Source organism: Pleurodeles waltl, chromosome 2_1 (assembly GCF_031143425.1).
Source record: "Pleurodeles waltl isolate 20211129_DDA chromosome 2_1, aPleWal1.hap1.20221129, whole genome shotgun sequence".
NCBI classification, from domain to species: domain Eukaryota; kingdom Metazoa; phylum Chordata; class Amphibia; order Caudata; family Salamandridae; genus Pleurodeles; species Pleurodeles waltl.
In genome coordinates, this window is record NC_090438.1 from 191511044 (window position 1) to 191538197 (window position 27154).

At 44.4% G+C, this 27154-nt stretch overlaps 1 protein-coding gene across 1 annotated transcript in view; it reads left to right on the forward strand.

Moving 5' to 3' along the window:
* IL1RAPL2 (interleukin 1 receptor accessory protein like 2) overlaps positions 1–27154 on the forward strand; it is a 1519353-nt gene that overhangs the window by 655441 nt on the left and 836758 nt on the right. The window contains exon 4 of the mRNA XM_069212386.1: positions 13707–13781. Within this exon, the coding sequence (XP_069068487.1) occupies positions 13707–13781 (75 nt within the window). The remainder of the gene's footprint in view (positions 1–13706; positions 13782–27154) is intronic.

Consider the following 27154-nt stretch of genomic DNA (forward strand, 5'->3'; position numbering starts at 1 on the left):
CATACTGCACCCTGCACACGAAGAATACAAAGGGAATGTACCGGCATGCTCACAGTGTAGAAGGATACAACCTTCATGTATTCTTCTACACTGTGAGCATGCCGGTGTACCCCTCTCCTTGTGTACCCCAACGTACCCATGTATTGTCTATGCACCGGGTACCCGTATATGTCCTCCCTGTGTGTGCCCAATAGGTTTTTCCATTGTATTTTATAATCATAGAAGAACAACCTTCATTTTATCCACTTTATCCTTTCAGAAAAAGTTCACCTGGTTTGATTATCCATTTCGAGATAAACGTTGGTTCTATTTTTAACTAACAGGATATATATAGTACAGTTGATCCTAAGACTAAAGCAGCAACTCCGAAAATAACTGCCTGTGCCTCCCTTTGCTGTTTGAAGAACATTGACTGTTATTTTAGGAAATCCTTTAAAAGAGTAATTGCACTCGGTTTAGCGGAATTAAAATGTCCGCATTAACAATAAGGTCACACTCTAGTAATAAGATGAAGACCATTCAGAATCAGAGGAGGACATACATGCTGGGCACACATGCAGCTGAGATCGCCGTGACCTGTGCCCTGACAAAAAGTATCAAAGAACACAATAGATTGTGGGGCACCGGATTTACTTCTATAATGCTCATGAACCAATACGTAATGAATCCCTTCTTTTTGTCTTCATGTGCCTTCCCTGCATTGTCTCACTACATGGTGAATACAAATGGATTATGACCTTCAGATGTCTTTCTGACTTGTGTACATTCCCGTGTACTACTTGCGCATGTTCGTCCCTAGCAACTTCATGTCCGTCACCTGTATGTGTCTCTTCTAACAATGCATGCCTCCCATCTATGTGTAACACATTTTTTTCTTATCTTTCGATCTTTTCTAGCTCAGTGTGAGTGTGCCCCATTTTGTGTATTCTCACCCCAGCTGTCATTCCCTGGGGCTGGGGGCAACGTTTAGTAGTAGCCATATGTTGTATGGGTGGTGGAGGAGCTCAGTTCTTGCTTACAGCAGCCGTGCATGATTGAAATGCAGGGACGTGGTTCACTCTGACATGCACGTGCTTTTGGACATTAACAGCCATGTACAAAGCTCAGGGTACTCCTCTCTAATAAACATAGCTGAGCAACTATGCCTTGAGCAGAAGACTGCATCCATACATTGCTTGGTGTGGTCTGCCGATAACAACACACTGTTAGTACACACTGGCCATACGCTTTTCTAGCTACACTTTGCTTATAAACCTTTCTGGATTCTGGATGCACGTTGCCAGTTAAATACTGCTGCTACAAATAACAGGGCAAACACCACAAGCAGAGCACGCACTTCTTAGATGTGTTTAACTTGATTTATTTCTTGTAAAGCGCTACGTTTATGTCAATGGGCATATTAGTGCTGATTTAAGCAGTCAAACTAAACCAGGAAATAGAGATTAGTAAAATAGAATGTACTCGAGTAAAAACTCCCAAGAGAATATTGACGTTTTCAGTGCTTCCCAAACGCAAAAAGATGTTTTTTGCCATGCCACATAATTCGACTACACAAATCCACTCCACACCACACAATTGCACCCCACACAATTACAGAACTAACAATTCCAATACCGCCCACATAATTCTACTCCACACCACATACATCCGCTCCCTCCAAACCAAAACATATGGGTAAAAGACATTGTCATTTACAGCGCTAATAGCTTTAACTTTCCTAAGTGTGAGACCTATTAGCATTGCCATTGCTTATTAATATATATATATATATAAGTAACCCTAGGGCAGTTTCTGGACAACTCAGGGGACAGGGTGTAGTGTATTTAAAAAGTAGGACACCTACTTTTAGGTGTTACATGCCCTTTTAGTGAAAAATGCCTAAATGTGTTTTTCACTACTGCAAGGTCTGTTTAGGATAATATTGGAGTTACCTTATCACATTTAATAAGCTTTATCTTCCAAATTGGAACAGAAAATGGGCTCATGTTTGGTGTCTTTGGAATTGTAATGAAAAATCCTCTCTTATGGTAATATCAGATTTTAAATTACAATTTTGAAAATGCCATTCAAGTGTGGTTTCTCTGGGTTCATAATTTAGAATTAACATGTGATGAAGTTGAGTTTTAAGTTACAATTCTGAAAATGCCACTTTTAGAAAGTGTGCATTTTTCTGACTTAGCCATTTAGTGCCTACAGCTTGTCTCTGGGTCACATCACTGGGTGTATCTGACAGTTGGGCTTTATGTATTCCTCTTATACAGCCACACAGAATATAGAGCTTGGGTGTGCCTGGATAAGCCATTACTGGCATGATGGTAGGGAGGGTAGTACTACATGGAGCCCTACTTACACTTGAATAGGCTGTGCCCTGCCTCCACACCAAGTTTGCATACCCCCTGTTGTGAGTCTAGAGCCATTCCAGGGAAGGCAGGAAGCATGTGGACCTCAAAGGTAAACCTCTAGAAGCTTCTCCCACTTCAAAGGAGGAACCAGTTACAAACATTGGAACTCAGACACCAACTTTTCAGGACTGCTGCCCTGACATACTACTGCCTTCCTGGACTGCTACCTTGCTGTTGCCTTCTGATCTCCCACTTGAGTCAGAGGGATTTGGACCTGCACCTCTGTGCAACCACAAACGAGCCCATTGAGGCCAAAGACTTGTCACTTGCACAGCCCAGCAATGTGAAGTTCTGACATCACAACCCTTCATGCTACAGCATTGACCACTTGTGGGGAGCGCCATCGTGAAGCACCGGCCTGACTGTTCATGACAACAACAGGATTGTCTGGCTACAGTGACGCCCATCCAAAATGATAGATCTGCTCTTCACTCTACATTGACGACCCACTGCTCCTTGTGGTCCCCCTCCACCGACAACAGAACACTTTACGCTGGACTGAGAAGGTAACATTTCAGAGGGCTAACCAGCCTGCACTCCATTATGGATGGCCTGAATTTGTGACTTTCTGCTGGTCTCACATGACCACATAGCCAGGCGGGGTGCTTTGGGCTTTTTGGCACTATTTTCCCTTAAATCTTTAAAACTGTATGTGTCTGGTTCTACTAATTGGATTTTTGTTGTTTTGGTCTTGTTTTATTTGTCAAGATCTGCTCTATTGTTTGAACTTAGTGTTGGACCCTTTTTGTGTAGTGTACCCATTTTATAACTGTTTACAGTGTTGCAGAAATACTTTACCTAAAAAGTTAAGCCTTACTGCTCTGTGCTGTGCTCCCAGGAGGTTGGGCATAGGTTAATTTGGGGTTGCTTGTGACTCCGCCCTGACAAGAATTGTGGTTGCTGCTTAAGTATGGTTTCACCCCTTAACCAGTGACTCAATTTCTTACAGTAATCACCAAAGTGGCATGGTATTTCCCAAAAACATGTAAAAGGTGTGACAAATATGACCCCCACAGAGTTTAATTTTACCAGGTGTTATAAATATTAGGTCAAACACAGGGCAACTCATAAAGAGGGACTAAATGGAAAATATGTGCTAAGCCAATGGGGACTGCCTCAATTGCATGAGGCAGAAGCACTCGTAACTGAGGGACAGTCCTTCCAAAAAAGTGCTAGCACCAGACTGATGCTTGAGCATTTCATAGTTCTGGAAGGACAAATGGCTCTCTTTCTTATAAACAAAAGTGCAGGGAGTGAAAGAAATGGTCTAATGCCCTTCAAGGATACTTAAAATACATTGATGTCTTTTGATCCTGTGTCTGTTTTCTGATCTAACTAAAATATACATTGTTAGAAGTGCACAAAAACATCTGGGATACATAGATAACTCTAGTGTTAGGTCACTTTTGCAGAAACATTTGCACTGACCTTGACTTGTGATCCTACCTCTTGTACTGTAAACAAATGTTTCCATTTGTGTGAATTAAGGAAAATCCAGGAGGATGCTATGCTCATAAGCAAAATGTAATCAGAGAAACATGTTGCAAAATCTAAATCATCATAGACTCACAGATAGCAATGCTTCTTGAAATTATTCACCAAAAGGTGCACCTTCAGCTTGAATCCAAGCCTGAATGCTTCAGTTTTGTTGCACTTTTTAAGTGCAATGTCTATATTCAGATGTTCCTTTCAGTCTCATTATAATTTGGAAATTAAAATGATCTCATTAAAAATGCTCTCTACTTCAAGCTAGAGTTTAAATCAACAATTTCAAATGACTATGGTTGTCATTTCGACCCTGGCGGTCCGAGACCGCCAGGGCTAATAGGACGGAAGCACCGCCAACAGGCTGGCGGTGCTTCCAGCCCTATTACGACCGCGGTCGCACCGCCGGGGCTGGCGGTTTCCCGCCGTTTTAGCCCCGGCGGTGATAATCCGCCAGGGCAGCGCTGCAAGCAGCGCTGCCCTGGGGATTATGACACCCCTACCGCCAGCCTGTTTCTGGCGGTTTGCACCGCCAGGAAGAGGCTGGCGGTAATGGGTGTCCTGGGGACCCTGGGGGCCCCTGCACTGCCCATGCCACTGGCATGGGCTGTGCAGGGGCCCCCTAACAGGGCCCCGGCCAGCTTTTCACTGTCTGCATAGCAGACAGTGAAAAGCGCGACAGGTGCAACTGCACCCATCGCACGGCCGCAACACCGCCGGCTCCATTAGGAGCCGGCTCCTATGTTGCGGCCCCATCCCCGCTGGGCCGGCGGGAATGTCATAATGGGGGCCGCGCGAGTGCGGCCGCATTGGCGGCCGCACGGCGGTTACCGCCTGGCGGGCGGCAGTAGCCGCCCGCCAAGGTCGTAATGACCCCCTATATTTTTTAAAGGTCTTGGCGTGGAAGTGCTTAAATGTACAACACAACTCTGCTGGAATGCCTTTTTCCAGGCGGTATGGACAACAGGTGAGTCTAGGCAAGGCTAACGGTGTCTCTGTGGTGATGGATGTTCCTATTTTGCAAAAGAGCAGGCTATTAGCTTAAGACAGAGCCTGGTAGACAACCCAGCAGATCAGAAGAGGCCTTGCCCATTGGTAGACTGTCTCCATAGTTAGATATGGCCATCTGCCAGCAGTGGATTACAAAAGTGTTCATTGAATTGAACGGTGAGAAGTGGGCACCATGGGCCTGATTTAGATATTGGAGGAGGGAAATACTCAGTCACAAATATGACGGATATCCCGTCTGCCGCATTATGATCCCATTATATCCTATGGGGATTGTAATATGGAGGACGAGATATCCATCACATTTGTGACAGGCTATTCCCTCGGGAGAGATCTAAATCAGGCCCCATGTTTTTTTAACCCATTTGGTAAATATTTTTTTTCTAGAAACAAAGCCCCATTGCTTTGCTGGAAAACCAAAAGCTAATAGTAGTCAAGGACAGTGAAATCTAGCAGTGGTTGATGTAAACAGGTCATGGTGACCATCACTATGACCTGGCAGTCCTGTAGTGGATGAGCCATCTGATCCAAGCTTTGCACCTGCGAAACTATATGAGTCTCTGTGGGTGCAAAGCCCACCACAGGCTAATGCTAGGTCAAAGGTTTGCATCAGTGAAGAGAGCAAAACGTCTGCTAGCGCAAGCATTGCACTCTCTCCCCCTGTAAATGAGGTGGCGAAATTGCAGGTATGATGGAGCAGGACAGCCTTTATGTCTGGATGCCCACATTCGACAGTTTTTGGTGTGTTCCCTCCCAGATGATGTGGTACATCCATTTTTTTCGTCACAGTCAGACACGCAAATTAAAGCAGAGGTCAAACGTCGAAACTTAGAAACGACAGTGTAACTGTTCTCATACAAAGAGCTGTGATAGCCATCGGGTCTACTATGAGCTGCACAAAACTGATTTGAGTTTGCTCTCATTAAGTAGTTTTATGTACAGTTGTCTATTTCTCTCTTCGGCCAATAGAGTGATCCGGTAAAAGAAATAATGTACTTGTCTCCTTCCTTCACAGTCAACAGCAGGCTGGATCAAATCTGCACATAAAACAATGAACACAATGGAAACAACATAGAAAATAATAAGAACTACAATTTAACGTGCTGAAAGTTTGAAAAGTGGTGTTTTTTGAATGTTTAATTTGTAGCCATCTTGAGATGGAGAGGCCTGAACATCACCTATCATGACTATTAATAATATTTCATACTTTCAAGGTAGCCGCCATGTAGAGTGATGTGAGTTTAAAATGATGGCCATATTCAAAGTATAGAAAATTCTGTTTATATACTTTCAAGATGACCATTATATTGCCTCACACCACGTACTAACAGTAAATTTCAAGCCCATTTGAAAACTATAGAAAATAATGTTTCTATACTTTTAGGATGACTGCCTCTTTGCATTATGTCATGTTTCATTTCACAATGTGGCAGGTATATGGATGGAAAAGTCTTCCACATGATAACAGACGTACACCCCCTGGCCTGAGTGCCCTAAGTGTATTAATGTCTGGATTTCTTATGCTGATTTTTGCTGTCATATGCAAACATAGATCCTGCATTTGCATCATGACATTTGTCTGTCACATGAATTGTGGTCATTGTTGTACCTGGAGGGACTGCCTTCATCAGGAGATAAGCAGCATGTGAGTGCTATTGACAGCATACCGTATACTACTCAGTAGAAGTGAACAGATCCTTTTTAACCTGTGTCACCGGAGCCAGGCCTACAGGCTCAGTTAAAGTTGCTGCTGCTGTGTGCATACCTCATCCTTAGTCTACATCGGTTTGGCTTGTAGTACTGTGCAGCACATTAGTGATATACCTACAGTAGGTGAATGGGTGCCTGGAAAAGATAAAATACTGGAATAATGCAGTACTTTGCAGTGCATGCAGGCAGAATATGTGCTGATCTATTTGTGCCTATGAATGGTACAATATATGAGGAATGTAGATCTGTGCAGTGCGTGCATGATAAGTGCATGTGCTGCTCGTATGTAAATGATACACTGCTGTGTAGTGTGTGGGTGCTGTATATGTACACTGGGTGTATGTGTGCATGTGAATGGCACAATACATGGAGGACCCTGGGTTCCATTTTCGGAGACACAGTCCCAGTGAGATATGCACAGGAGACAGAGGAATCCACCTGACAGATATGTGTATTGCGATATTTCTGTAAGCTGAGTTGGATATACACTGAAGAGGAGAGCGCCAGGCTTCCCCTGTTCACTTCAGAGGGTGCTATTTGATTCAATGAGAGGTCACCAGAAAGGGTGTGGCACATCTCAGATAGGAGCTAGGGCTTATATGAGTATCATAAAGAGTGGACTCCCTTTGTGAGGTGTGATGAGACGGCTCTGATCAGGTGGTTGCCTGTGTGCAGGATGAAGTTGGTGACCTATGTATGCAAGAGAATGGCTGCTGTAAATAGAGCTGGGTGCATCACTGCGCCGATCGGGCTAAAGCCCATGTGTGGTGATGAGCCAGCAAACCCGCATACCAGGAGGTACTGCTGCAGGAAGAAGAAATTAGACTTTCAAGTTGCTTGGTCGCTATTACTGGCTTTCTAGTAGAGGAGACGATAATAAAATAGCCTGCTCTTGTCCAGCATCCATAGTAATGGAGGGAGTTTTTTTGTTGGAGTTTTAAATTATGTTTCAAGAGTACTTTTTATAGCGAGGATGTTGGACCTAGCCCTTTTTTCAGGGTTGTCCCCAAAACCTTTTGCCTTCCTTCTGCTGTTTTTCTGACCTCTTTTTGTTTGCTCTAGGACTCTGGGCACGTTATCACTGCTGATCAGTGCTAAAGTGCTTGTGCTCTCCCCTGTAAACTTGGTATGATTGGCTTACACCTGATTGGCACATTTAATTTACCTGTAAGTCCCTTGAACAGTGGTATCCCTTATACCCAGGGCCTGTAAATTAAAAGCTACTAGTGGGCATGCAGTGTAGCTTGCTTCATCCACAGAAGTAACCATTGAAACCTGTCCCAGGCCTGCCACCTCAGGGCCTGTGTGTGCAGTTTACTGCCAACAGTGGCTTGGCATCAAAATTAACTTGACAGACCTAGAACTCCCCTTTTACTACGCATAGGTCATCCCTAAGGTATGCACTAGGTAGCCCTAGGGACAGGGTTCTGTGTAGGTAAGAGGTAGGACATGTGTCTTATTGTGTGGCATGCCATGCTAGTGACATACAGCCTATTTGGTTTCTCGCTGCTGTGAGTGCTGCCTCTCTCATAGGGTCACATTAGGAATGCCCTTGCATGTGCCTAAGTGGTATTTCCTGACCTACAAGGAGCAGTGTAAGCATGTTTGGTATGGTTGGAATGGTAGAAAGAAATGCTGCCTATTGGTGTAAGTGGAGTTTTTTATGACCATATTAGAAATGCCACTTCTAGAAAGCGGGCATTTCTCTGTGCTTATTACCCTTGTGCTTTGCAGCCTGATTCCAATCCACTTCTGGGGTAGAGGGACAGCTGGGCTTTGTGCGCACTTTCCAGAAAGCCATTACACAGGGAGGATGGAGGTGTAGCAAAATTACATCTGCATACTGAATGGCCTTCCTAGCTGGGAGAGAGAGAGAGAGGCAGGGCGTGCTTAAATTTTTATAGGCTGTGTCCTGCCCTCACACAAAGGGCTTGTTTACCCCCTACTGATGTCTGGAGCCAGGGCTGGGTTTGAAGGGGGTGTTGTGCACCTCTGGAGTTCCTTTGAAGTCCCCACTGAGATCAAAGAGAAAACGAGTATAGGGGTTGTTTCTCATGTTGTTAGACCCTGCATAGACTTGGAACCAGATGCTGCTGGTTCTGTACACTGCCAGAAGGACCTGTTATGCTGCTGGGAGGATCCACCATTTGACTGACTTGTTGTTTTGCTGACTTGTGGTCTGCTGGGCCACAAGAAGGACTGCCACTTTGCCCACAAGGACCCTGATGTGCTGGCCTGCTACTTGTTCTCTGTCTTGTGCACCCAAGTGTCTCCAGGAGCTGGGTGGTGTGCCACCCTTCCCCCTGTTTCCTACTTCCTAGCTTGGATTGAGCACTATAATTTACTTCTGCTGAAGCATTTCCCCGTTGTCTTCCCCAGCACTGCTCTGTGGAACCTGAGCACAGCGTTGGGAAACATGGATAAGGCATGCTGGACACTACCCTCTGGTATTTGTGAGGTGGAATGGGCACTGTACCAAAGGTGAAGTGCATGATGAGCACATCAGTGTTCTGCTATCTTGCCAGGGCAACCTAGATGCATTTCCTTTTTGGTGGCGTTGCTCGTTTCATTGTTTTCCTCCATCCCAAAAGGGGATGGACAGAAAGCGAATTGAGGCGGTGACCATTGCCTGGGAGAGAGGATGAAGCACGCACTACATGGTGCCCCTGGGGCACAAGAAGGCCCTTACTGCTGATGCCAGAGCTCACCTGGTTGTCACTGGTATTGAAATAATCACTGTTGTCACCCGAAGCCATCATGGGCACAAGGGAGGCCCCTGTAATGCTGAAGACTTGCTGACCCCTGCCTGTGGAGAGCCAAGGGTGAGTGAAGTCAGAGGGAGAGTCAGGATCGCCATGCTGTCTTTATTAGTGGCCCCACTATCTGGAGGTGGCGAACAGCACTCGTGGAATAGAGCTACTGCGCTGCCTGCTAGCCTGCTTTGGCTGCGTGGAAGCAAGGGTAGTGGTCTGGGAGGCCCAGAGGGCTTTGGACACACTACAGAAGTGCAGAGGCAGCTCAGGAATAAGCCTCAGCCATAAACAGCTGTGCCGCAACCACGAGGGTAGCTGCGTAGTGATCTGTTCCATGCGGGTGACCCAGAGAGGTCCCACCGCCGTTTTTAGAGCCACGTGTGCCCTCCCTTGCCCCTGAGGTGGCTCTTGTGTGGGGGCCTTGTCCAACTGAAACTGCTGGCAGGACAGAAAGGAATGCTCACCGGAGGCCTCAATCCTATCAGCATCATTTTCTTTGTGCTGGAACAGTACTGTGTTGGTTGCTGCTGGCAAGCAGGTGTCCCCGTGTCCCACGGCCACCCTGAGGATACAATAATCTGTATAGTGGGGTGGCGGGTGGCTTAGTAGCCCACGGCTGATGTCCATTACCACATAGCCGGTAGTAGAGGTACAGGCACACCCGATTAACGTATCAGGGGTAATTGGTACTTCAGAGATTGTGGAATATGCGAAAACCAAAGTGATGATTCATATATTCCAAGGACGATTGGTAATGATGTGTTTCCTATCTCTCAGTGTTTTCACTGCTATGCATGACCTGAAGTGACGCTATATGTCGTTCTTGCCTTGTTGGGGGGGATGTACATATTTTAGGATCTGCCTGGTATACCGTGGGAGGGGAGGTTTATGACAGGTGCTTAATACAAGTGTCTCCTATTGCACTGTGATAATGTGACAATTGCCTGTTTGGTAAAGCTTTATGAAGATATGTCAGTTTTTATGCAATACACTTTTTTATATAGCTTATTGCGAAGTCTCTTTTGTGGTGTATTTATTGTGTCACTGGGTTGTGTGTGTTGTGAAAAATCTTTACACATTGCCTCTGGGATAAGCCTGACTGCTCTGGCCAAAGTTACCAAGGGGGTGAACAAGAGTTATCTTAGATGTGTAACTCCCTTGCCCTGACTTTAGTGGGTGTTCCTGCCTGGCTCAGGTGCCTACCTTAGCCAACCAGGACCCCATTTATTACAAAGGATAACAAAGAGTTCAATGCAAAATGAAGTGACTGGGAACAGTCCAGCACTCATTTTCTTCATCTGATGAAAGTTAATAACCGGAAAGTGTCTGGTGTAAAATCAATTAAACAGAGGGGTGTGCAGCCGAAGCAGCAAAGCCTGCAGCCTGAAGCAGTAGCACTCGAGGAGGTTGCTCAGCAGGGAAGGTGTCTCATTACTGATTGGTTTAAATAATTACCGTGCATGACTATGATATTAAGAACAGATCCATAAGGGCACTACAATGCACTGTATCTTTCATTTCCACGAAAGTACTTTGTACACTGATACATACAAGTTGGCTCAAATATTTATCCATGTTTCCACCCAGTTTTTTCAACAAATGTTGAGTATTGGAAGAACAATAGATAGGAAATAGCGCTTATTATCGTGCCTGTTTTGTATACCTTTGTCTAAGCTATTTCTCTTTCTTAACAACAACTAATGTTGGTGGTTAAAGTGAACATAAGGTGAGTCAGTGATGTTTACACTCAACTCTAGATCGGTACAAGTGCAAAACGGCGCCAAAAATAGATTATACCCATTTTGGCACGACTAACCGGGACTAGGTGAGGACGTTTCTTACATTTTATCGTCACACGGGATGTATTACACACAACAAAGCCTGCAGTGATCGTACATGCTACTAGAAGTGCAAGTCATGTTTTGGGTTCATCGCATAGGAAAATTGGAACTTCAAGTCCAGAATAGTGTGTCTTGTTGGATTAAAAACCAGTGGACTAAAACCTAAAAAACTGAACAAGGCCCTAACAGGATTGTTTATTTGTAGAAAATATTATTGTTGTATGTATTGCAAATAATAACTTGTTTTCATAACATAGTTTATACAAATCGCAGTGTTTCTAAGCTCTGAAGTCTGTAGTTACCAGGCCTTTGTAAACAAAGCAGCTTCTTTTAATTATAGTGTTCTCTTGAATGATAGGTGTGGCATGCTACTGTTTGAATAAGAAAACATTAATACTCTGAAAAATTACGGACAACCAGAGATGTTTTTTCATTTTATTTGGCAGCATCTCTGCGCAATCTCCTGCCTAAAGACTTAATAAGGTCTGCCAGGCGGGTTAGAATTAAAAGAGGTAGCACACAAGGGTCCACATTTACTGACCTTCATACAACAGCGCCGTGTGAAAAATTGAAGTGCTTTGTTGTGTGAAGGGCAGAAAATAGCGCAGCCCCAGATTTAGTAAGAGTCGCCTACTGATAACCTCATCGGTGGCACTCGTGGTATATCTGGGTATTCTGCATGACCTTAAGCACCCAGCTGTTGTGAAAAGGCAAGCCAGAAATGTCTAGCCTAGATTTTGTACTGGTGACACAGTCTCCAGGAGAAAGTTCAGGTCAACAAGTAGGATCAGGGAATTAAGGCCCATATATTTATACTTTTTCAGCGACACATTTGCGTCACTTTTTGATGCAAAAATGGCACAAACTTACAAAATATGCTTTTGCATAAAAAAATGACGCAAATGCGGCGCTAAAAAAGTATAAATATGGGCCTTAGTGAGAATGCCCAATGGGTGATAAGGCCTGCAAGTATGGAGCTGAAGTTGGCTCTAGGTCTATGGTCCGGTAGAGTAGCGCTACTCCCAGGATGGTGGTGTTTGATGTCCTGAGTGTGAAGACTGTGTGTTCTAGGTGATGGCTGGTGCTCCCTGAGGTAACAGAGCAGTTGATTTTCTCTCTGTATACGATTGTGAATCCTCCGAAGAGTTTGCTGGTTCTGACTTGTTTTGCTATATTCTATCAGGGGCCATGGGGAATGTCCTTTGTGATGACCATAGAGATGCTGGGTTAAGCCAGGTTTGGGTGAGGAATAGTAAGTCCAGAGAAAGGTCGTGCAGGAGGTTCCAAACTTCTATGGCATGTTTGGCGAGAGAGTGAGTGTTGAAAAAAAGGCAGTAGAGGGAGAGAATATATTGTGCATGGTGGTGTGTGGCGTGATGTGGTTTCTTGTGTGATGTGCAGTGGGGGAGAGTGAATATAGGTTGGGGTAGGTGCAGCAGAAGCTGCAGGAAGGACAGGAATACACAACTTGGGTTCAAGTGGGAAAAATTGGGTGCAATGTGGGGTCAGACATCTGGGGTTCAGGATGAGGAGGATTTGGGACTAGTAGTGTCATTGGCTGCAGCAGGTGGCTGTTGAATGAGAGTTCCTGGAACTGGGTGTAGACGTTTCGTGCGCCTTTGGCATGCCAGTGGTGTGCTAGACATTTAAAAGGTCTGGGCTACCACAGGGTAGGAAAAAGTGAGCAGATGAAGTAGGTAAGTGCAAGAGACAGGTGAGTGCATAATTCTATAAAACGATAGAAAGGTAAAAAGAGCCGAGCAGGTGCAAAAAAGAGCTGTAAATGGCAGCGGTGCCAGGATCTGAAAGGGACAGAAATAATAAAGCACCAAAAAAGTGAAAAGAGTTTAACTGCGAATGTGAAAACAGCAGGTGCAGGGGCAAGAGTGGAAAAAGCTGAAAGGGGCAAAAGAGTTAATAATCTTGTGGGATAGTGGATTATTAGTTCAAGTGGATGGTAGTCCTCTTCAAGTAATAATGGCACTATTCCTTCTTGGGTCTATTTAGGTGTCAGTTGTAAAGCTGAGCTCAATCTTAGGAAGGGTAGCACAGAACAGACAGGCTTAACTTGTGATAAATGTTTAAAGCATTTGTCAGTACCAGAAGAGTTCAAACGTGGACAGCACAGCACCCGGAAAATCCGAAAAGTGCTTCCATAGAACAACACCCATATGTTTGTTAATGTGTTAACTACATTAGGGAGCCACCGATTCTCACCTCGCCCATGCCTATCCCTCAATTTACCACAGCAGAAAATTCACCATACTAGTCACTGTTACAGGCAGACTTTCCCTCATGGTAGACAAAATCTGAAATCGTAAAAAAAAGGACCCAAATAGTGGACACTGGATGCAGATTTAGGATTGTCATTGCTCTCTTTTTTGTTTAATCAAGTAACATTTAAGTTTGTGACCCTTTGTGAATCAGGGTCTTTATTGCGCATGTTGATGTTGTATATATGTGATGATTGTTGTCCCGTGTTTACTGATTCTCCTTTTCCTTTTCAGCTTTACTCACAGACAAGCCTCCGAAGCCACTGTTCCCTTTGGAGAACAAGCCAAGTGTTATAGAAGTCCAGCTGGGTAAGTCCCCCTCTGGGAATGATAGATCTTAAACCTCCACTTTGGTAACAGATGGAAACCCTGCACGTAGCTCGGAAGGTTTATTACCACTGTTATTACATGCAAATCAATTTGTTTCTTTCCTTTTATACCGGTTGAGTTTACTGCAACAGCAGTTCAATGAAATGACTTTGTGTATTAGTGAAGACTTGCAATGCTAATTGGCTACAGTGGGCATTAAACACACAGTGAAGCTGCTCTTTTCTGCTGCATGATTGATGGGTTAATGAACACAGGAGATGGCAATTCTGCTAATTGCTAGTTTTGTGCTATCTAGTTATAAATAGTTTTGCAAACGGAATCCTGGAAAATTGAGAACAATGTCAAATGACAGCAGTCAAGTTGATCAGTGGCTGCCGATAGAAACTCGCCAGGGGGTAAGCCTTGAAAATCTATTTGCATCGTTGGCTGGCCAAGAGTTCAAATTACAGCATCTGCAAGATCGGCGCAGCCATTCATGCAAGCGTCCAAGGATGAGAAACAACCACCTGTTCTGCATGGATGAAAGGATGCGTTCGTGCCTATAATCACAGTTTTTCAAAAGGAGTAAATACTTTCCTGAACCTGAATGGGTCATGTGAAGCAGAGAGACCTGCCCAGTGCCTAGAAAGTTACGGATCTGATTAAATGCTTCAGGGATAATTAGTTATGACCTTAAGCACAAAACAAACCTCCTCCTTAGTCATTATTTACATATGATTAATGCCCTCTCGTTAGGTGACTTTAAGCTTCCCTATTTTATTAAAACTCTGTTTTAGATGGCTCCGAGCCACGTTATGAGGGTCAACTGTATGCTATTGCACTTAGGGTAGTCCAATTGCACACAAGCATTTCCAGAATACAAGGTCTTGCACCAACTTTTATACCTACAAATCACATCGGTCTCGCACTATAAAATGTCGTTGTACATTTATAAATCAGTGCATTTTACATTTATCAGTCCCTGCAGTCCCGCAGTTTCCCTTATTGCACTGAGCAATCAATAAACCTGGGAATGGTGTAAAGTTGTGCGAATGCATTACTTTGTAATTTGGTCCTTGCCTTTATATTAAAACCGGATATTCACTCCTTCTCCCTCAGCAACATCGTTCCTAACTTAGTGTCCAGAAGTGCGGACACAGTGAAAGTGAGATGGAATAAAACCCGTTTAGTGCATAGTAATTGCAAGGTGTGGCAACATTTCTGTAAGCCCCATTGGCTTTACAATAATAAAATGAATACTTACAAAAACATTAGTTCCTTTCATCACCTTCTAATAGCTGGAGGATGGATATGCTGACTGAAGCATGTTAGGATATCCGCTTGTGAGTGGGTAGACAGGAGCTGAATGTTGGGGACGTCATTCCAGATCATTGGATAGATTCTGTTCTCACAATGGGTGCTGGAGGTTACCTGCTGTGGTCACAGGGAGTTTGATTAACACTTATTTTTAGTGGCATTTATCGAATATATGTGATAATCATTTCTCAGTGGCACATTGTGTTAGTGTTTCTTTCTACACACAGTTTAATTGCGATTCTGCAGCTTAACCCCTGTAAAACAGACCCCTACTTAATTTCTGCAGCTCTCTTGGTTGTACACCAGGTCTATTCATCAATCATATCATTCAAGCTTGTAATCAATCTGGCCAAGGCAACCCTCTTGCCTTCCACTAAATATCGGGATCTAGTTGCTATTCCATGTGCTTGATTCTACTGGGGGGATTGTGTCACTTTTCTGTGATTGCGTGCTAGTCGGGATTACGTGATATGTCATGTGATCAAAATTAACCAATTCCATAACTTTCAAACTACCGTCTTGGGGGGAATGTGTGTCTCCTATTCTGTTGTTGGGGAATCAGTGGGGTCTGTCTCCACGGATTGAGGGGGGCCATCCATGTCCATTTGCATCTGTTCCACTCCTCATTGTGTAATAACCCGGCACCCTCCTTTGCCAAGTAGGCCACATCATCCCCTCTGGGGCATTCCCTCAGCAGTCTTCAGTCTAATCACCCCCCTTTACTGTGTCCTCCAGTGAGGCATCTCTGTCACTCATTCGGGGTCGGGTCATCGTGCCCAACCATGTTTCAAGGGAAACCTGCCTGAGTGTCGACATCTGACGGCGGCTCCCACTCTTTCACCACCTTCAACCATAGGTCTGCTATAAGTCTCCTGCATACCCCATGGGCCTCCTCTCTCGGTAGAGAGCTCTCCTCTGCCTTGGCCCACAACATCACACCTCTGATCCAGGCTTCCACCTTAGGCCCCACAACTGACTTCCAAACCATTGCTGTTCGTCTTTTCGCTAATATTAATGCTAGGTCAAGGAACCAGTTCCAGACCCTCTTAAATTTGGGTGTAGGGAAGGCCCCTAAAAGGCATACCATTATATTATTCTCCAGTGTGCAATCCAGGGTCATGTTGAGCTTTGACAGGACCATCCCCCAGTAAACCTGCAGCTGGGCGAACAACCACCTCATATGTCTGAAGTCTGTGCCTAATATCACGCAGCGGGGGCAAGGTGTGGACCCCCCTCTCTCCCTAGATGGTCCTGATAATGCATAAAGTTGGGTAGTTGAATTGGTTGTGCTGTGGCGTGTGTTACAGGATCCCTTCTGTGAGTTTGCCAGTATTCTCCCCATTCAGTGTTAGGTATATCTCGCCCTAACACTGTGTTCCAATGCCTCCTAAGGGCCTCCAGGGGGTTTCTGACCATAGTAATTAGTGGTTTGTAGAACCATATAATCAAGTGTCATCCTAAGCCCATCATCAGCAGGGTTCTGCATCTCCCTATCCCCATAGTTCATGGAATGTGCACATGAGCGCCTCATACGTGAGGAAGTGGCCGACTGGTAAGGTGGTTTGCTCCACCAGGTCTGGCAGTGGGATAAGGATACCAATTTGATAACAGTCACTCACCCTCACTATCCCTGCCTCTGCCCAAGAGCTCATCTACCCTGCTGTAAAGAAAGTTAGTGAATGAGGCAACCTTACTAGCAGGAGTTCCGTGACATAAAGCACAGTGCTGCCCACTTGTTGAATACAGCACTACCAAGAGTTCAGGGCCGTGGCCCTATGGAGACTCGGCTCGGGTAACTTCAGGTCCGATTAGTTTTACCAGCTATGTTTCAGAGCCGACTGGACCTAATTTCACTGAGCTAGCCCCACCAAACCACCTAGTGATTCATTGGCGTTGTGTTTCAATGTGATATACCTCGAAGTCCAGGACTCCCAGTTCACCATCAATTGGCAGGAGGCGAAGGGTGGCAAGTGTGACCTATGGCAGCCTCCACCCCAGAATAATTCCTGCAAGATAGTTTCCAGTTGTCTGAACCAGGATGACGGAGCCCCCCCACTGGAAGGTTAATGCAGTAATAAAGCCGATGTGGGAGCATAACCTTCTTGGAGATTTATTTGCAAGCCATTATGGGAAGTCTGAGAGATCACCAGAAGGAGACACATTGCTTGAGGGCACGTATGACCTTTCCCAGGTTTCCCTATTGCAAATCATCGGCCTCCTGGAAGATCTGGATGTCCAGGTGTTCAAAGGAGCATGGTGCCCAGAGGATGTCAGATGGACAGTCAGCAGGCCAGTTGGCATCACAAACCACTGGGAAGACACACGTCCTAGCCTGGTTAACCTGGAGGCCTGAATATGTTCTGAACTCCTTGAGGAGCTGCAGAGTGTGGGCTATGTCCTCATCTCCATTCTGCAGGTAAATCAGCAGATCGTCTCCATAGAGGGAGACCGGGCATTTTATAGTGTACATATTACGTATACAGGGAGTGCAGAATTATTAGGCAAGTTGTATTTTTGAGGATTAATTTTATTATTGAACAACAACCATGTTCTCAATGAACCCAAAAAACTCATTAATATCAAAGCTGAATATTTTTGGAAGTAGTTTTTAGTTTGTTTTTAGTTTTAGCTATGTTAGGGGGATATCTGTGTGTGCAGGTGACTATTACTGTGCATAATTATTAGGCAACTTAACAAAAAAAAATATATACCCATTTCAATTATTTATCATTACCAGTGAAACCAATATAACATCTCAACATTCACAAATATACATTTCTGACATTCAAAAACAAAACAAAAACAAATCAGTGACCAATATAGCCACCTTTCTTTGCAAGGACACTCAAAAGCCTGCCATCCAGGGATTCTGTCAGTGTTTTGATCTGTTCACCATCAACATTGCGTGCAGCAGCAACCACAGCCTCCCAGACACTGTTCAGAGAGGTGTACTGTTTTCCCTCCTTGTAAATCTCACATTTGATGATGGACCACAGGTTCTCAATGGGGTTCAGATCAGGTGAACAAGGAGGCCATGTCATTAGATTTCCTTCTTTTATACCCTTTGTTGCCAGCCACGCTGTGGAGTACTTGGACGCGTGTGATGGAGCATTGTCCTGCATGAGAATCATGTTTTTCTTGAAGGATGCAGACTTCTTCCTGTACCACTGCTTGAAGAAGGTGTCTTCCAGGAACTGGCAGTAGGACTGGGAGTTGAGCTTGACTCCATCCTCAACCCAAAAAGGCCCCACAAGCTCATCTTTGATGATACCAGCCCAAACCAGTACTCCACCTCCACCTTGCTGGCGTCTGAGTCGGACTGGAGCTCTCTGCCCTTTACCAATCCAGCCACGGGCCCATCCATCTGGCCCATCAAGACTCACTCTCATTTCATCAGTCCATAAAACCTTAGAAGAATCAGTCTTGAGATATTTCTTGGCCCAGTCTTGACGTTTCAGCTTGTGTGTCTTGTTCAGTGGTGGTCGTCTTTCAGCCTTTCTTACCTTGGCCATGTCTCTGAGTATTGCACACCTTGTGCTTTTGGGCACTCCAGTGATGTTGCAGCTCTGAAATATGGCCAAACTGGTGGCAAGTGGCATCGTGGCAGCTGCACGCTTGACTTTTCTCAGTTCATGGGCAGTTATTTTGCGCCTTGGTTTTTCCACACGCTTCTTGCGACCCTGTTGACTATTTTGAATGAAACGCTTGATTGTTCGATGATCACGCTTCAGAAGCTTTGCAATTTTAAGAGTGCTGCATCCCTCTGCAAGATATCTCACTATTTTTGACTTTTCTGAGCCTGTCAAGTCCTTCTTTTGACCCATTTTGCCAAAGGAAAGGAAGTTGCCTAATAATTATGCACACCTGATATAGGGTGTTGATGTCATTAGACCACACCCCTTCTCATTACAGAGATGCACATCACCTAATATGCTTAATTGGTAGTAGGCTTTCGAGCCTATACAGCTTGGAGTAAGACAACATGCATAAAGAGGATGATGTGGTCAAAATACTCATTTGCCTAATAATTCTGCACTCCCTGTATGACTAAACATGGAGAATTTTGACTCATGGATTACTGCTGGTGTCACCATTTTATAACCACGAGCCATTGATAAGAATGCACCTCAAAATCAACCACTAATAGTCGAAGTGTAAGAGAAAACAATGGATTGTTAAAGACAGCAGTGCACCATTGTGTCACACTCTACCCTACATATCATAAGGTTTCATGCAATCCTAAGAACAATGATTTGTTCCTGGCATCTCGAATATGACTTCTTCATTGTGAAAAATAGATCGTTCTTAGTTTGCTCAGATCTTGAAAGACGTCACAGTAGCTCAATTTGATCCACCTCACATTCACACCTGAGTGTTAATAATTCTTCTAATGTCATGCTGGCTTGTTATTTGCAATTATTTATTTGGTGAAACTAGTAATGTTTCATCAGGGTTTGTGATGTTATTGGCTTTATATTATATGGTCCTTGTGGTGAATGCTGTCACAATAAGTCCAAAAACCTAAAAAGAAATCATCAAACAATCTACAATGCCTACTTTAGCAGTGTATGACTGGGCAAAGAGAGGTATTTATTTTCTCTGCACTGGGTTTTTATAGTTTACCTCTCCCTTCAAGTTGATTGAGAATGGACATTGCCATAAATGAGCCAAGAAATAGAGTCCTCACCAAAGTTAGGCATAGAATATGAAAACACGATCCATCCCAGATTCAGCTCATCGGACACATAGGGGGTTATTACAACTTTGGAGGAGGTGTTAATCCGTCCCAAAAGTGACGGTAAAGTGAGGGATATACCACCAGCCGTATTACGAGTCCATTACATCCTATGGAACTCGTAATACGGCTGGTGGTATATCCGTCACTTTTGGGACGGATTTACACCTCCTCCAAAGTTGTAATAACCCCCATAGTTCTTCCAAATGGCACGTATGTTTAATTCTGAATTATTTGATTGTGTCAAGCAACCCATCACTGTTCCCCATGATTTTAACGCTGATGGTGCTGGTGGTGTTAGCTTGTACTGTAAGTCATCCAATATATTTTACCTTTCATTTAGTTGGCCGTTTAATTTCTTTTAGTGTGAGGTCTTAGAAAGACTGTCCCAGCTTTCACTCTCAACAATAACTGTTGCCATGTTTAGTGCCTTGTCCATTTATTTTCAGCTTTTATGCCTTGTCATTCTACTGGGAGCAAGCTTTCTGTTTCATAATTCTGTCTGGTAAAAAGCTGCAATCTTATTGCAGAAGCCTTTATGAATGTGAACACAGCAGACCTTCATTTTTATTATACTAATTTTTGGACGATAATTCAAACCATGTCAATTGAATCATCATAAAATACCAAAGAAAATGATCCCGTTTATAGAAACCAATTTAAAAGACATAAAAGAAACAGCCATTCATGGCCCTCATTACATGAACCTGAAAACACACTAGTCATAAGGAAGACAAACAACTTAAAAAGGTGCCGATTATGAGTCAGGTGGAGAGAATACACCTCATGGAATTGTGCTCCACCTGATTGGGATTAGTCCGTTTTTTCTGCACCTAGGGTTTTCTGGTTGTGGGAGAACTTGACTCGATTTTCTGGCTAGTAAAATTGACCAGAAAAACTGGATGACACTTTTGCTGCAGCTGGTGGGTGTTGTCTTCTCTCCCAAAGATTGCCTGAGTGTATTTACACATGCCTAATCTTCTGGCCAACTGAAATAGGTACAAACAACGTTCACGCCGGTAAGCAGGACAGCAAATTAAAACATAGGTGTTGCTTCTATGCACAAAGTTTTAAATTTGGCAAGTGTTGCTTGTGGGTTGCCTTATTTCACCTTAGTAAAATAGAAAAAAAATATATAACTCAAATACTCTGCTTTGCCTTCAACGGCAACTAATAGGCATTGTGACACTGCTGGTATTGGCCTGATGGTATGTAACACTAATATAATGCAAATACTTCCTTTACATTCTTTCAAATTGTTAATGAATGTGATGGCTTAAATCTTTTGTGGAAGGAACCTCTCCTATTACAAGTACAATACCTTTGGTTGTCATTCTTAATTAAGTTGCAGTTGAGAGAGTGATTTCTGTTTCTATAACACTCTTTATTGGTTTCTTTTTTTTTTTAAAAGCAATAACATGATAAACGAATATATTCATAATACTGCAACACTAACAATTTCAAGACATTTAGTATAGATCAAGTAGCAAAAGTGACAGTTTAGTTTAGCTCCCAATTCCGCCACAGATTCCAAATACATGCTCATATATTGGGCTGCATTGAATAAAATGATCCTACCATGGCCTCCATATCTTGGCATGTTTCCTAGGGCAGCCCCTTGGTTTATAGATTGTTCTTCTGCCATTGCATAGATGTTGACACCCCTAAGCTATTCTTCAGCTGATGGAGCAGCCCTTGCTCTCCAATATGGGGCTATGCTTCCTTTGGACAGTTTTAGGCCCAAAGACCAACTTCCACCTCCCAAACCCCATCCAAATGCATCATTATTCCCAAGAGAGCAAACTTGGATTCTGACCCAATAAGGTTCAATCATTGGCCAATCTAACACTGCATGGTACTCTCTTCCAATCTTCCCCTGAAACAAGTCGGGTCAGGACTCCTTCCCATTTTAAGCAACCATGCAGATGTATAATGTCCTCAACGAAGATAAGTGAATTGAATGAAACGTAGACGGGCAGAGATCGCCACCAACACGCTGTATTGTCTAGATATATATTACCCATCTAACTTCTCAAGGATTAGCTTGGATTCTAGTGTTGTTTGGTTGCTATTGATATAGGTGCAACACTTACCGTAGTCACATTCATGAAATCTAATATGGGCTTTAGCCAACCACATCTCATTCAGTTTCCTTATTTGATAATGGATTCCATCACTAGAACTTACTGTGTTTCTTAAAGTTATTTTCCTTTAACAAGTAATATTTGGACTGCTGGCTATATATTCAATAGTAAGGTTTCCATTGATAGTAAGTGTCAATGTTTCTGTAGTAGTTTGTATATTTAATTGTTCTCAGTTGTACGTCTTGTGACAAACACAACTATTGAGATACTGTATAAAGTGCTTTCTAAAATCTGCCTCAAATTCTGTAATTTGTTTGTTCTTTTCCTCTGCTGGGATAACCTGCTTTTTTTCCTGGGTGAAAGCAATTCCCAAACACCCCAAATAAATATGGGGACGATCCATTCCCCTATCTATCATAGAAGAGGAATTACTCCAGACCGGGGATGGAGTAACTTTATGACTTATCCTAAGATAGAAAATGATTGGATCAATATTTGATAATGCCCACAATTATACATGTTTGTCGGTGATCCCAAACTTCCATCCACTCTTCGGAACATCCTATTTCTTCACTCGAGGTGTGACTGCGGATTTCTCTGTACTCCGTCAGAGAAATCCACAGTAGCATAGTCATTTAGGTATGCCAGGAATCCTTTTGTTAATTTCTAGCAGGCATAAATTGAGATAATTCAGTCAACATGTTTAGGTCTATTCCGTTGTGAATAGAGCCCATTGTTTTGTCAGCGATGCTAATTGTATCTTTGGACCTGATTAGAGTTTGGCTGTCAGGGTGGCAAACACATTATGGTGGTCATTACAACCTCGGCGGTCTTTTAAGAAGACCGCCGAGGGACCGCCGTGCGGAAGACCGCCAGTAGTGGCGGTTTGCCGTTCGGCGTATTATGACCGTTGGCTGCCCTCCGTCGTTTTTCCGATGGAGAGCCGCCAACAGCCATACTTGCGGGCGGCGGGGAAGTGGAGGTTGCTCCACCTCCATCGCCATGCCAACAGAATACCGCCGAGCTAATCACGTCCTGTGATTCTGCGCGGCGGTGTTCTGTTGGCGGTGTGGTGTTGGCGGAGCTGCCCCCATGGCTCCTGTCCCCTCCCGGAGGATCGACGGAACAGGTAAGTCGATCGTCCGTTAGGGGAGGGGGGTGGGGGGTGTTGTGTGTTGTGTGGATGCATGGCGGTGTGCGTCTGTGTATGTAGGGGGGTGTGTGAGTGTGTGTATGCTTGCGGAGGTGATGCGTGTTTCGGAAATGTGTGCGTGTCTGTCTTTATGTATGTCTGTATGGATTTGTGCATGAATGTGTGAATGTGGGTGTACGTGTCTGAGTGTGTGTGTGGATGTTGGCATGTATGTCGGTGTGTGTGCGTGTATGTGTGTTGGTGGTGCCTGCGTGCGTGTCGGGTGTGTGTCAGTAATGTTATGTTGGGGGTCAGGGTGGGGAGGCGGGCCCTGCCACCTTTGGGGGGTGGCAGGGGTGGTGGGGGGTGTAGGGGAGGGAGTCGGGGTGGGGATAGGGGGTGGGGGAGACCCCTATCAGTGCCCGGGAAGGAATTCCCTGGCACTGATAGTGCTTACCGCCATGGATCTCATGGCGGGTCCTACCGCTGGAAATCCACGGCGGTAAGCCGGGTCGCAATACCGGCGGCGGTATTCTTACGGCCGCCGGGCTGGAGACCCAGGTCTCCAGCCCAGCGGTCGTCTCAGCCCTGGCGGGCGGAACGGGAAAGCGGCGGATGACCATGGCGGTAACCACCATGGTCATAATACAAAAAAAAAGACCGCCAGCCTGTTGGCGGTCTTACCGCCGCTTTAACACCGTCCGCCAGGGTTGTAATGACCCCCTATGTCTGCTACCCTGACAAACACTATCTGCCAAATTTAGAGATTACATAGAGCCCAGCAGTGATCTCTGTATGTTGATAGAAGCTATCTCCATGGCAGTGCCTGTCAAGTTGCAAAATATTTGTGGACAGCAGTCTTTGTTTTTGACTTTACCAATGTCTTAGTTTTTCTAAATAAACTACCAAAATGAAAGTTTGTTATTGAAAAACAAATAACTAAAGACCCCAGACCAAGGGAGGTTTAGTTTTTTTTTTACAAGGGTGCGTGGCATTATGGGGGTCATTACGACCCTGGCGGCCGGCGGTAAGTTGGCGGTAACACCGCCAACAGGCTGGCGGTGTTCCGCCAGCAATTATGACCGTGGCGGAAAAGCCACGGCCATACCGCCGGCCCCTCCACTTTCCCGCCAGGTTTCCGCCTGGCGGTCATAATCCCCAGGGCAGCGGTGCAAGCACCGCTGCCCTGGGGATTATGAGTCCCCGACCGCCAGCCTGTCCATGGTGGTAAACACCGCCATTGAAAGGCTGGCGGTAAGGGGACTTGGGGTGCCCCTGGGGGCCCCTGCAGTGCCCATGCTCTTGGCATGGGCAGTGCAGGGGCCCCCAGGCATAGCCCCGTCGCGCATTTCACTGCCCGAATTTCGGGCAGTGAAATACGCGACGGGTGCTACTGCACCCGCTGCACATCAGCATTGCAGCCGGCTCTATTACGAGCCGGCTGCAATGTTGATGTGACATTTCCGCTGGGCCAGCGGACGGTAACACTGTTACCGTCCGCTGGCCCAGCGGAAATGTCATAATAGGGAGACAGGAATACCGCTGGCAATGGCGGTATTCTGTGTCCCGCGGCCTCGGCGGTCTTTTCAAAGACCGCCGAGGTCGTAATGACCCCCTATATGTTTTTCTAATCTGGCACAAACAGGCAGAAAAAAGGACATCATACCATCCACCCTGAATATGGCGGACATTGTAATGTCCTTCCTCTAACTGCCCATACTCTGTAGGGTCATCAGAGGAAGCTTTCAGTCAACTAAGTCAACAGGGGTTCCATTGATTAAAAACTGGTGGTCCTCCCAACCTTAATTAGGGTGGGTGGACCTATGGTTTTGTGTGCAGAGTACTCTGTGTAATGTTTGTGGGAGAACACATTGTCCACCAAACAATAAATCTGTCCTTTGATGTCTTGGGCCCGTTTATGAGTGTTCATGTGCATAGAGAAAATCCCATAGAGTAACCAACCTCTCAGTTTTCACCAGTTCAGTTTTTAACAGGTGAAATATGCCAAAATTAACCAATGAAAAATATTGTTACTTAACAAGACATGCAGATTCTGGGGCTAGAAGCACTAAAATCTGTCTGTTAATTCTCATTGTCACTGGAAACTCATAATTAGAGATATTTATTGTACTCGAAAAATAATGACTGTCATTTGTCAGGTGCAATAAATATTGTGCTAAAACCAGCCCACTGGTAATAAAGACCTTGTTGTAGTTCCAATTCTGAAATTTCCAAGATGAGGTTGAGTTTACCATTTCAGTTTGAAGTTCCATGTTTTTATGTGAATATCCTGCTTGAGTCTACCTGGGCTTTGCACCTTGGAGCTTGGAACTACGTTAACTTGTGCTATGTTTTTAGATACTTTTGATATCAGAGCTTTTTCTGGGCCATGTCTATATTAAGCTAGCTTTGCTTTTGTTATCCTATTTATCTTAGAATACTGTGCTGTATTTCACAGAAAAGCTAGTTAGCATGGTGGTTTATTGTCACGTGACACCCATCTCTGCATCTGTTTGCTCCCAAGGGAGCATACATGAAGGACAACCGATTCCACCCATCCTCATTCCTTTTTCTGAGTGATATATTTCTTACACTTTAAGGGCCAGATGTACTAATGTTAAAAATTGTGATTTCAAAATTGTGATTCTTACTCAGTGTTTAATGTAATTTAGTGATTCCTGGTGGGCAGCATCAACCTACCTCATGAATATTAGTGAGGTAGGTCACAATTTGCAACCCACTGCACATAACAGCCATCACGGGGATGGTGGCTTGCTGGGGTCAGCAGACCGCAATGTCTGTCATTGCTTTTTAATAAAGTAGACTTTTTTCTTTTAATGCAGCCCTTTTCCTTTAAAGGAAATTTGACCCACATTTAAAAGGAAAAGTTTATCTCTTTTTTTTGTTTCTGTAGGAAAAGGCTACTGCTCCCTTTTAAACAAAAAATTGTTTTTCATTCACAAAGGAAAAGGGGACCCATTCCCATTTGGATTGGGTTACCACTACATTTTTGTAGTGAATAAATTATTAATGTTTTGTGCCCCAGAATTTGGTTGCAAAACATTAACACATACCATGCTGATTTGATACTTGGAAGGGCTGCCCTAAACACGCCTCTTTCAAATACCGAACTGGGTCACAAACACAAATTGTGATTTGGTAACAAGTTATCGAATCACAATTTAGTGTTTGCACATTAAAAAAAATAACTTTTGCATTTGCAAACCAGACCGTTTGCAACCACAAAAATGCTTTTTGCACCTGGCCCTTAGTTTCAGTGGCTAATCCTTTGTGAATCTGCAGTAGATAATGTCCAGGTTTAGGAATTAGGGGCACATGTACAGAGACAAAAATCTGCAAGTCAGAAATAGTGATTCCATGCAAATTGCCATTACCGACTCGCAAATCAGAATGTACGTACAAATAGAAGACCAATTTTGCAATTTGGTGCCAAGGTGCATAGCAAATTGCGATATCGCAAATTGCTATTACCTAAATTGCGCATGGGGGTGGAACCGAATCAGAATTTGCCACCCTGAATCACAAATTGTGACTGAGTCGCAATTAGCGAACGGGTGCAAAAGAACAGAGAAATTCACTTCCTGGTTCTGGGTAATGACCTCAGAACCAGTAAGTGCCTCCCACAGAAGTGGGAGGAGTCTAGCCAGCCCATACAGCAGACGCAACCCCAGCTGAGAGGAGCAACTGCAGCCATGGCTAGCCAAACAAAGGAGGTAAACACAGCAAGGATGAAGAGAAAGCTAACATTTTCAGACAAAGAGTTGGAAGTCCTCACTGAGGAGTGCTGCCTACATCATAAGGTCCTGTTTGGGAAGGCAGCAAAGTGTGTACCTGACTCCTAGAAAAGAAAATCTGGCTGAACATACAAAATAAAATCAATGCCATTGGAGTCAGTCAGCGTTCCATCAAGGAAGTACGCAAAAGTTGGTATGACCTCAGGTCAAGAACCAAGGAAAGGGTTGTAGAGCGGTGAAAGGAGGCATATGGAACAGGTGGGGGACCATCCACAGTACCTCCACCCACAGCAATTGAGAGTATGGTAGAGACCACACTGGAGCCAAGGCTGTTATTGGAATTGGGGACC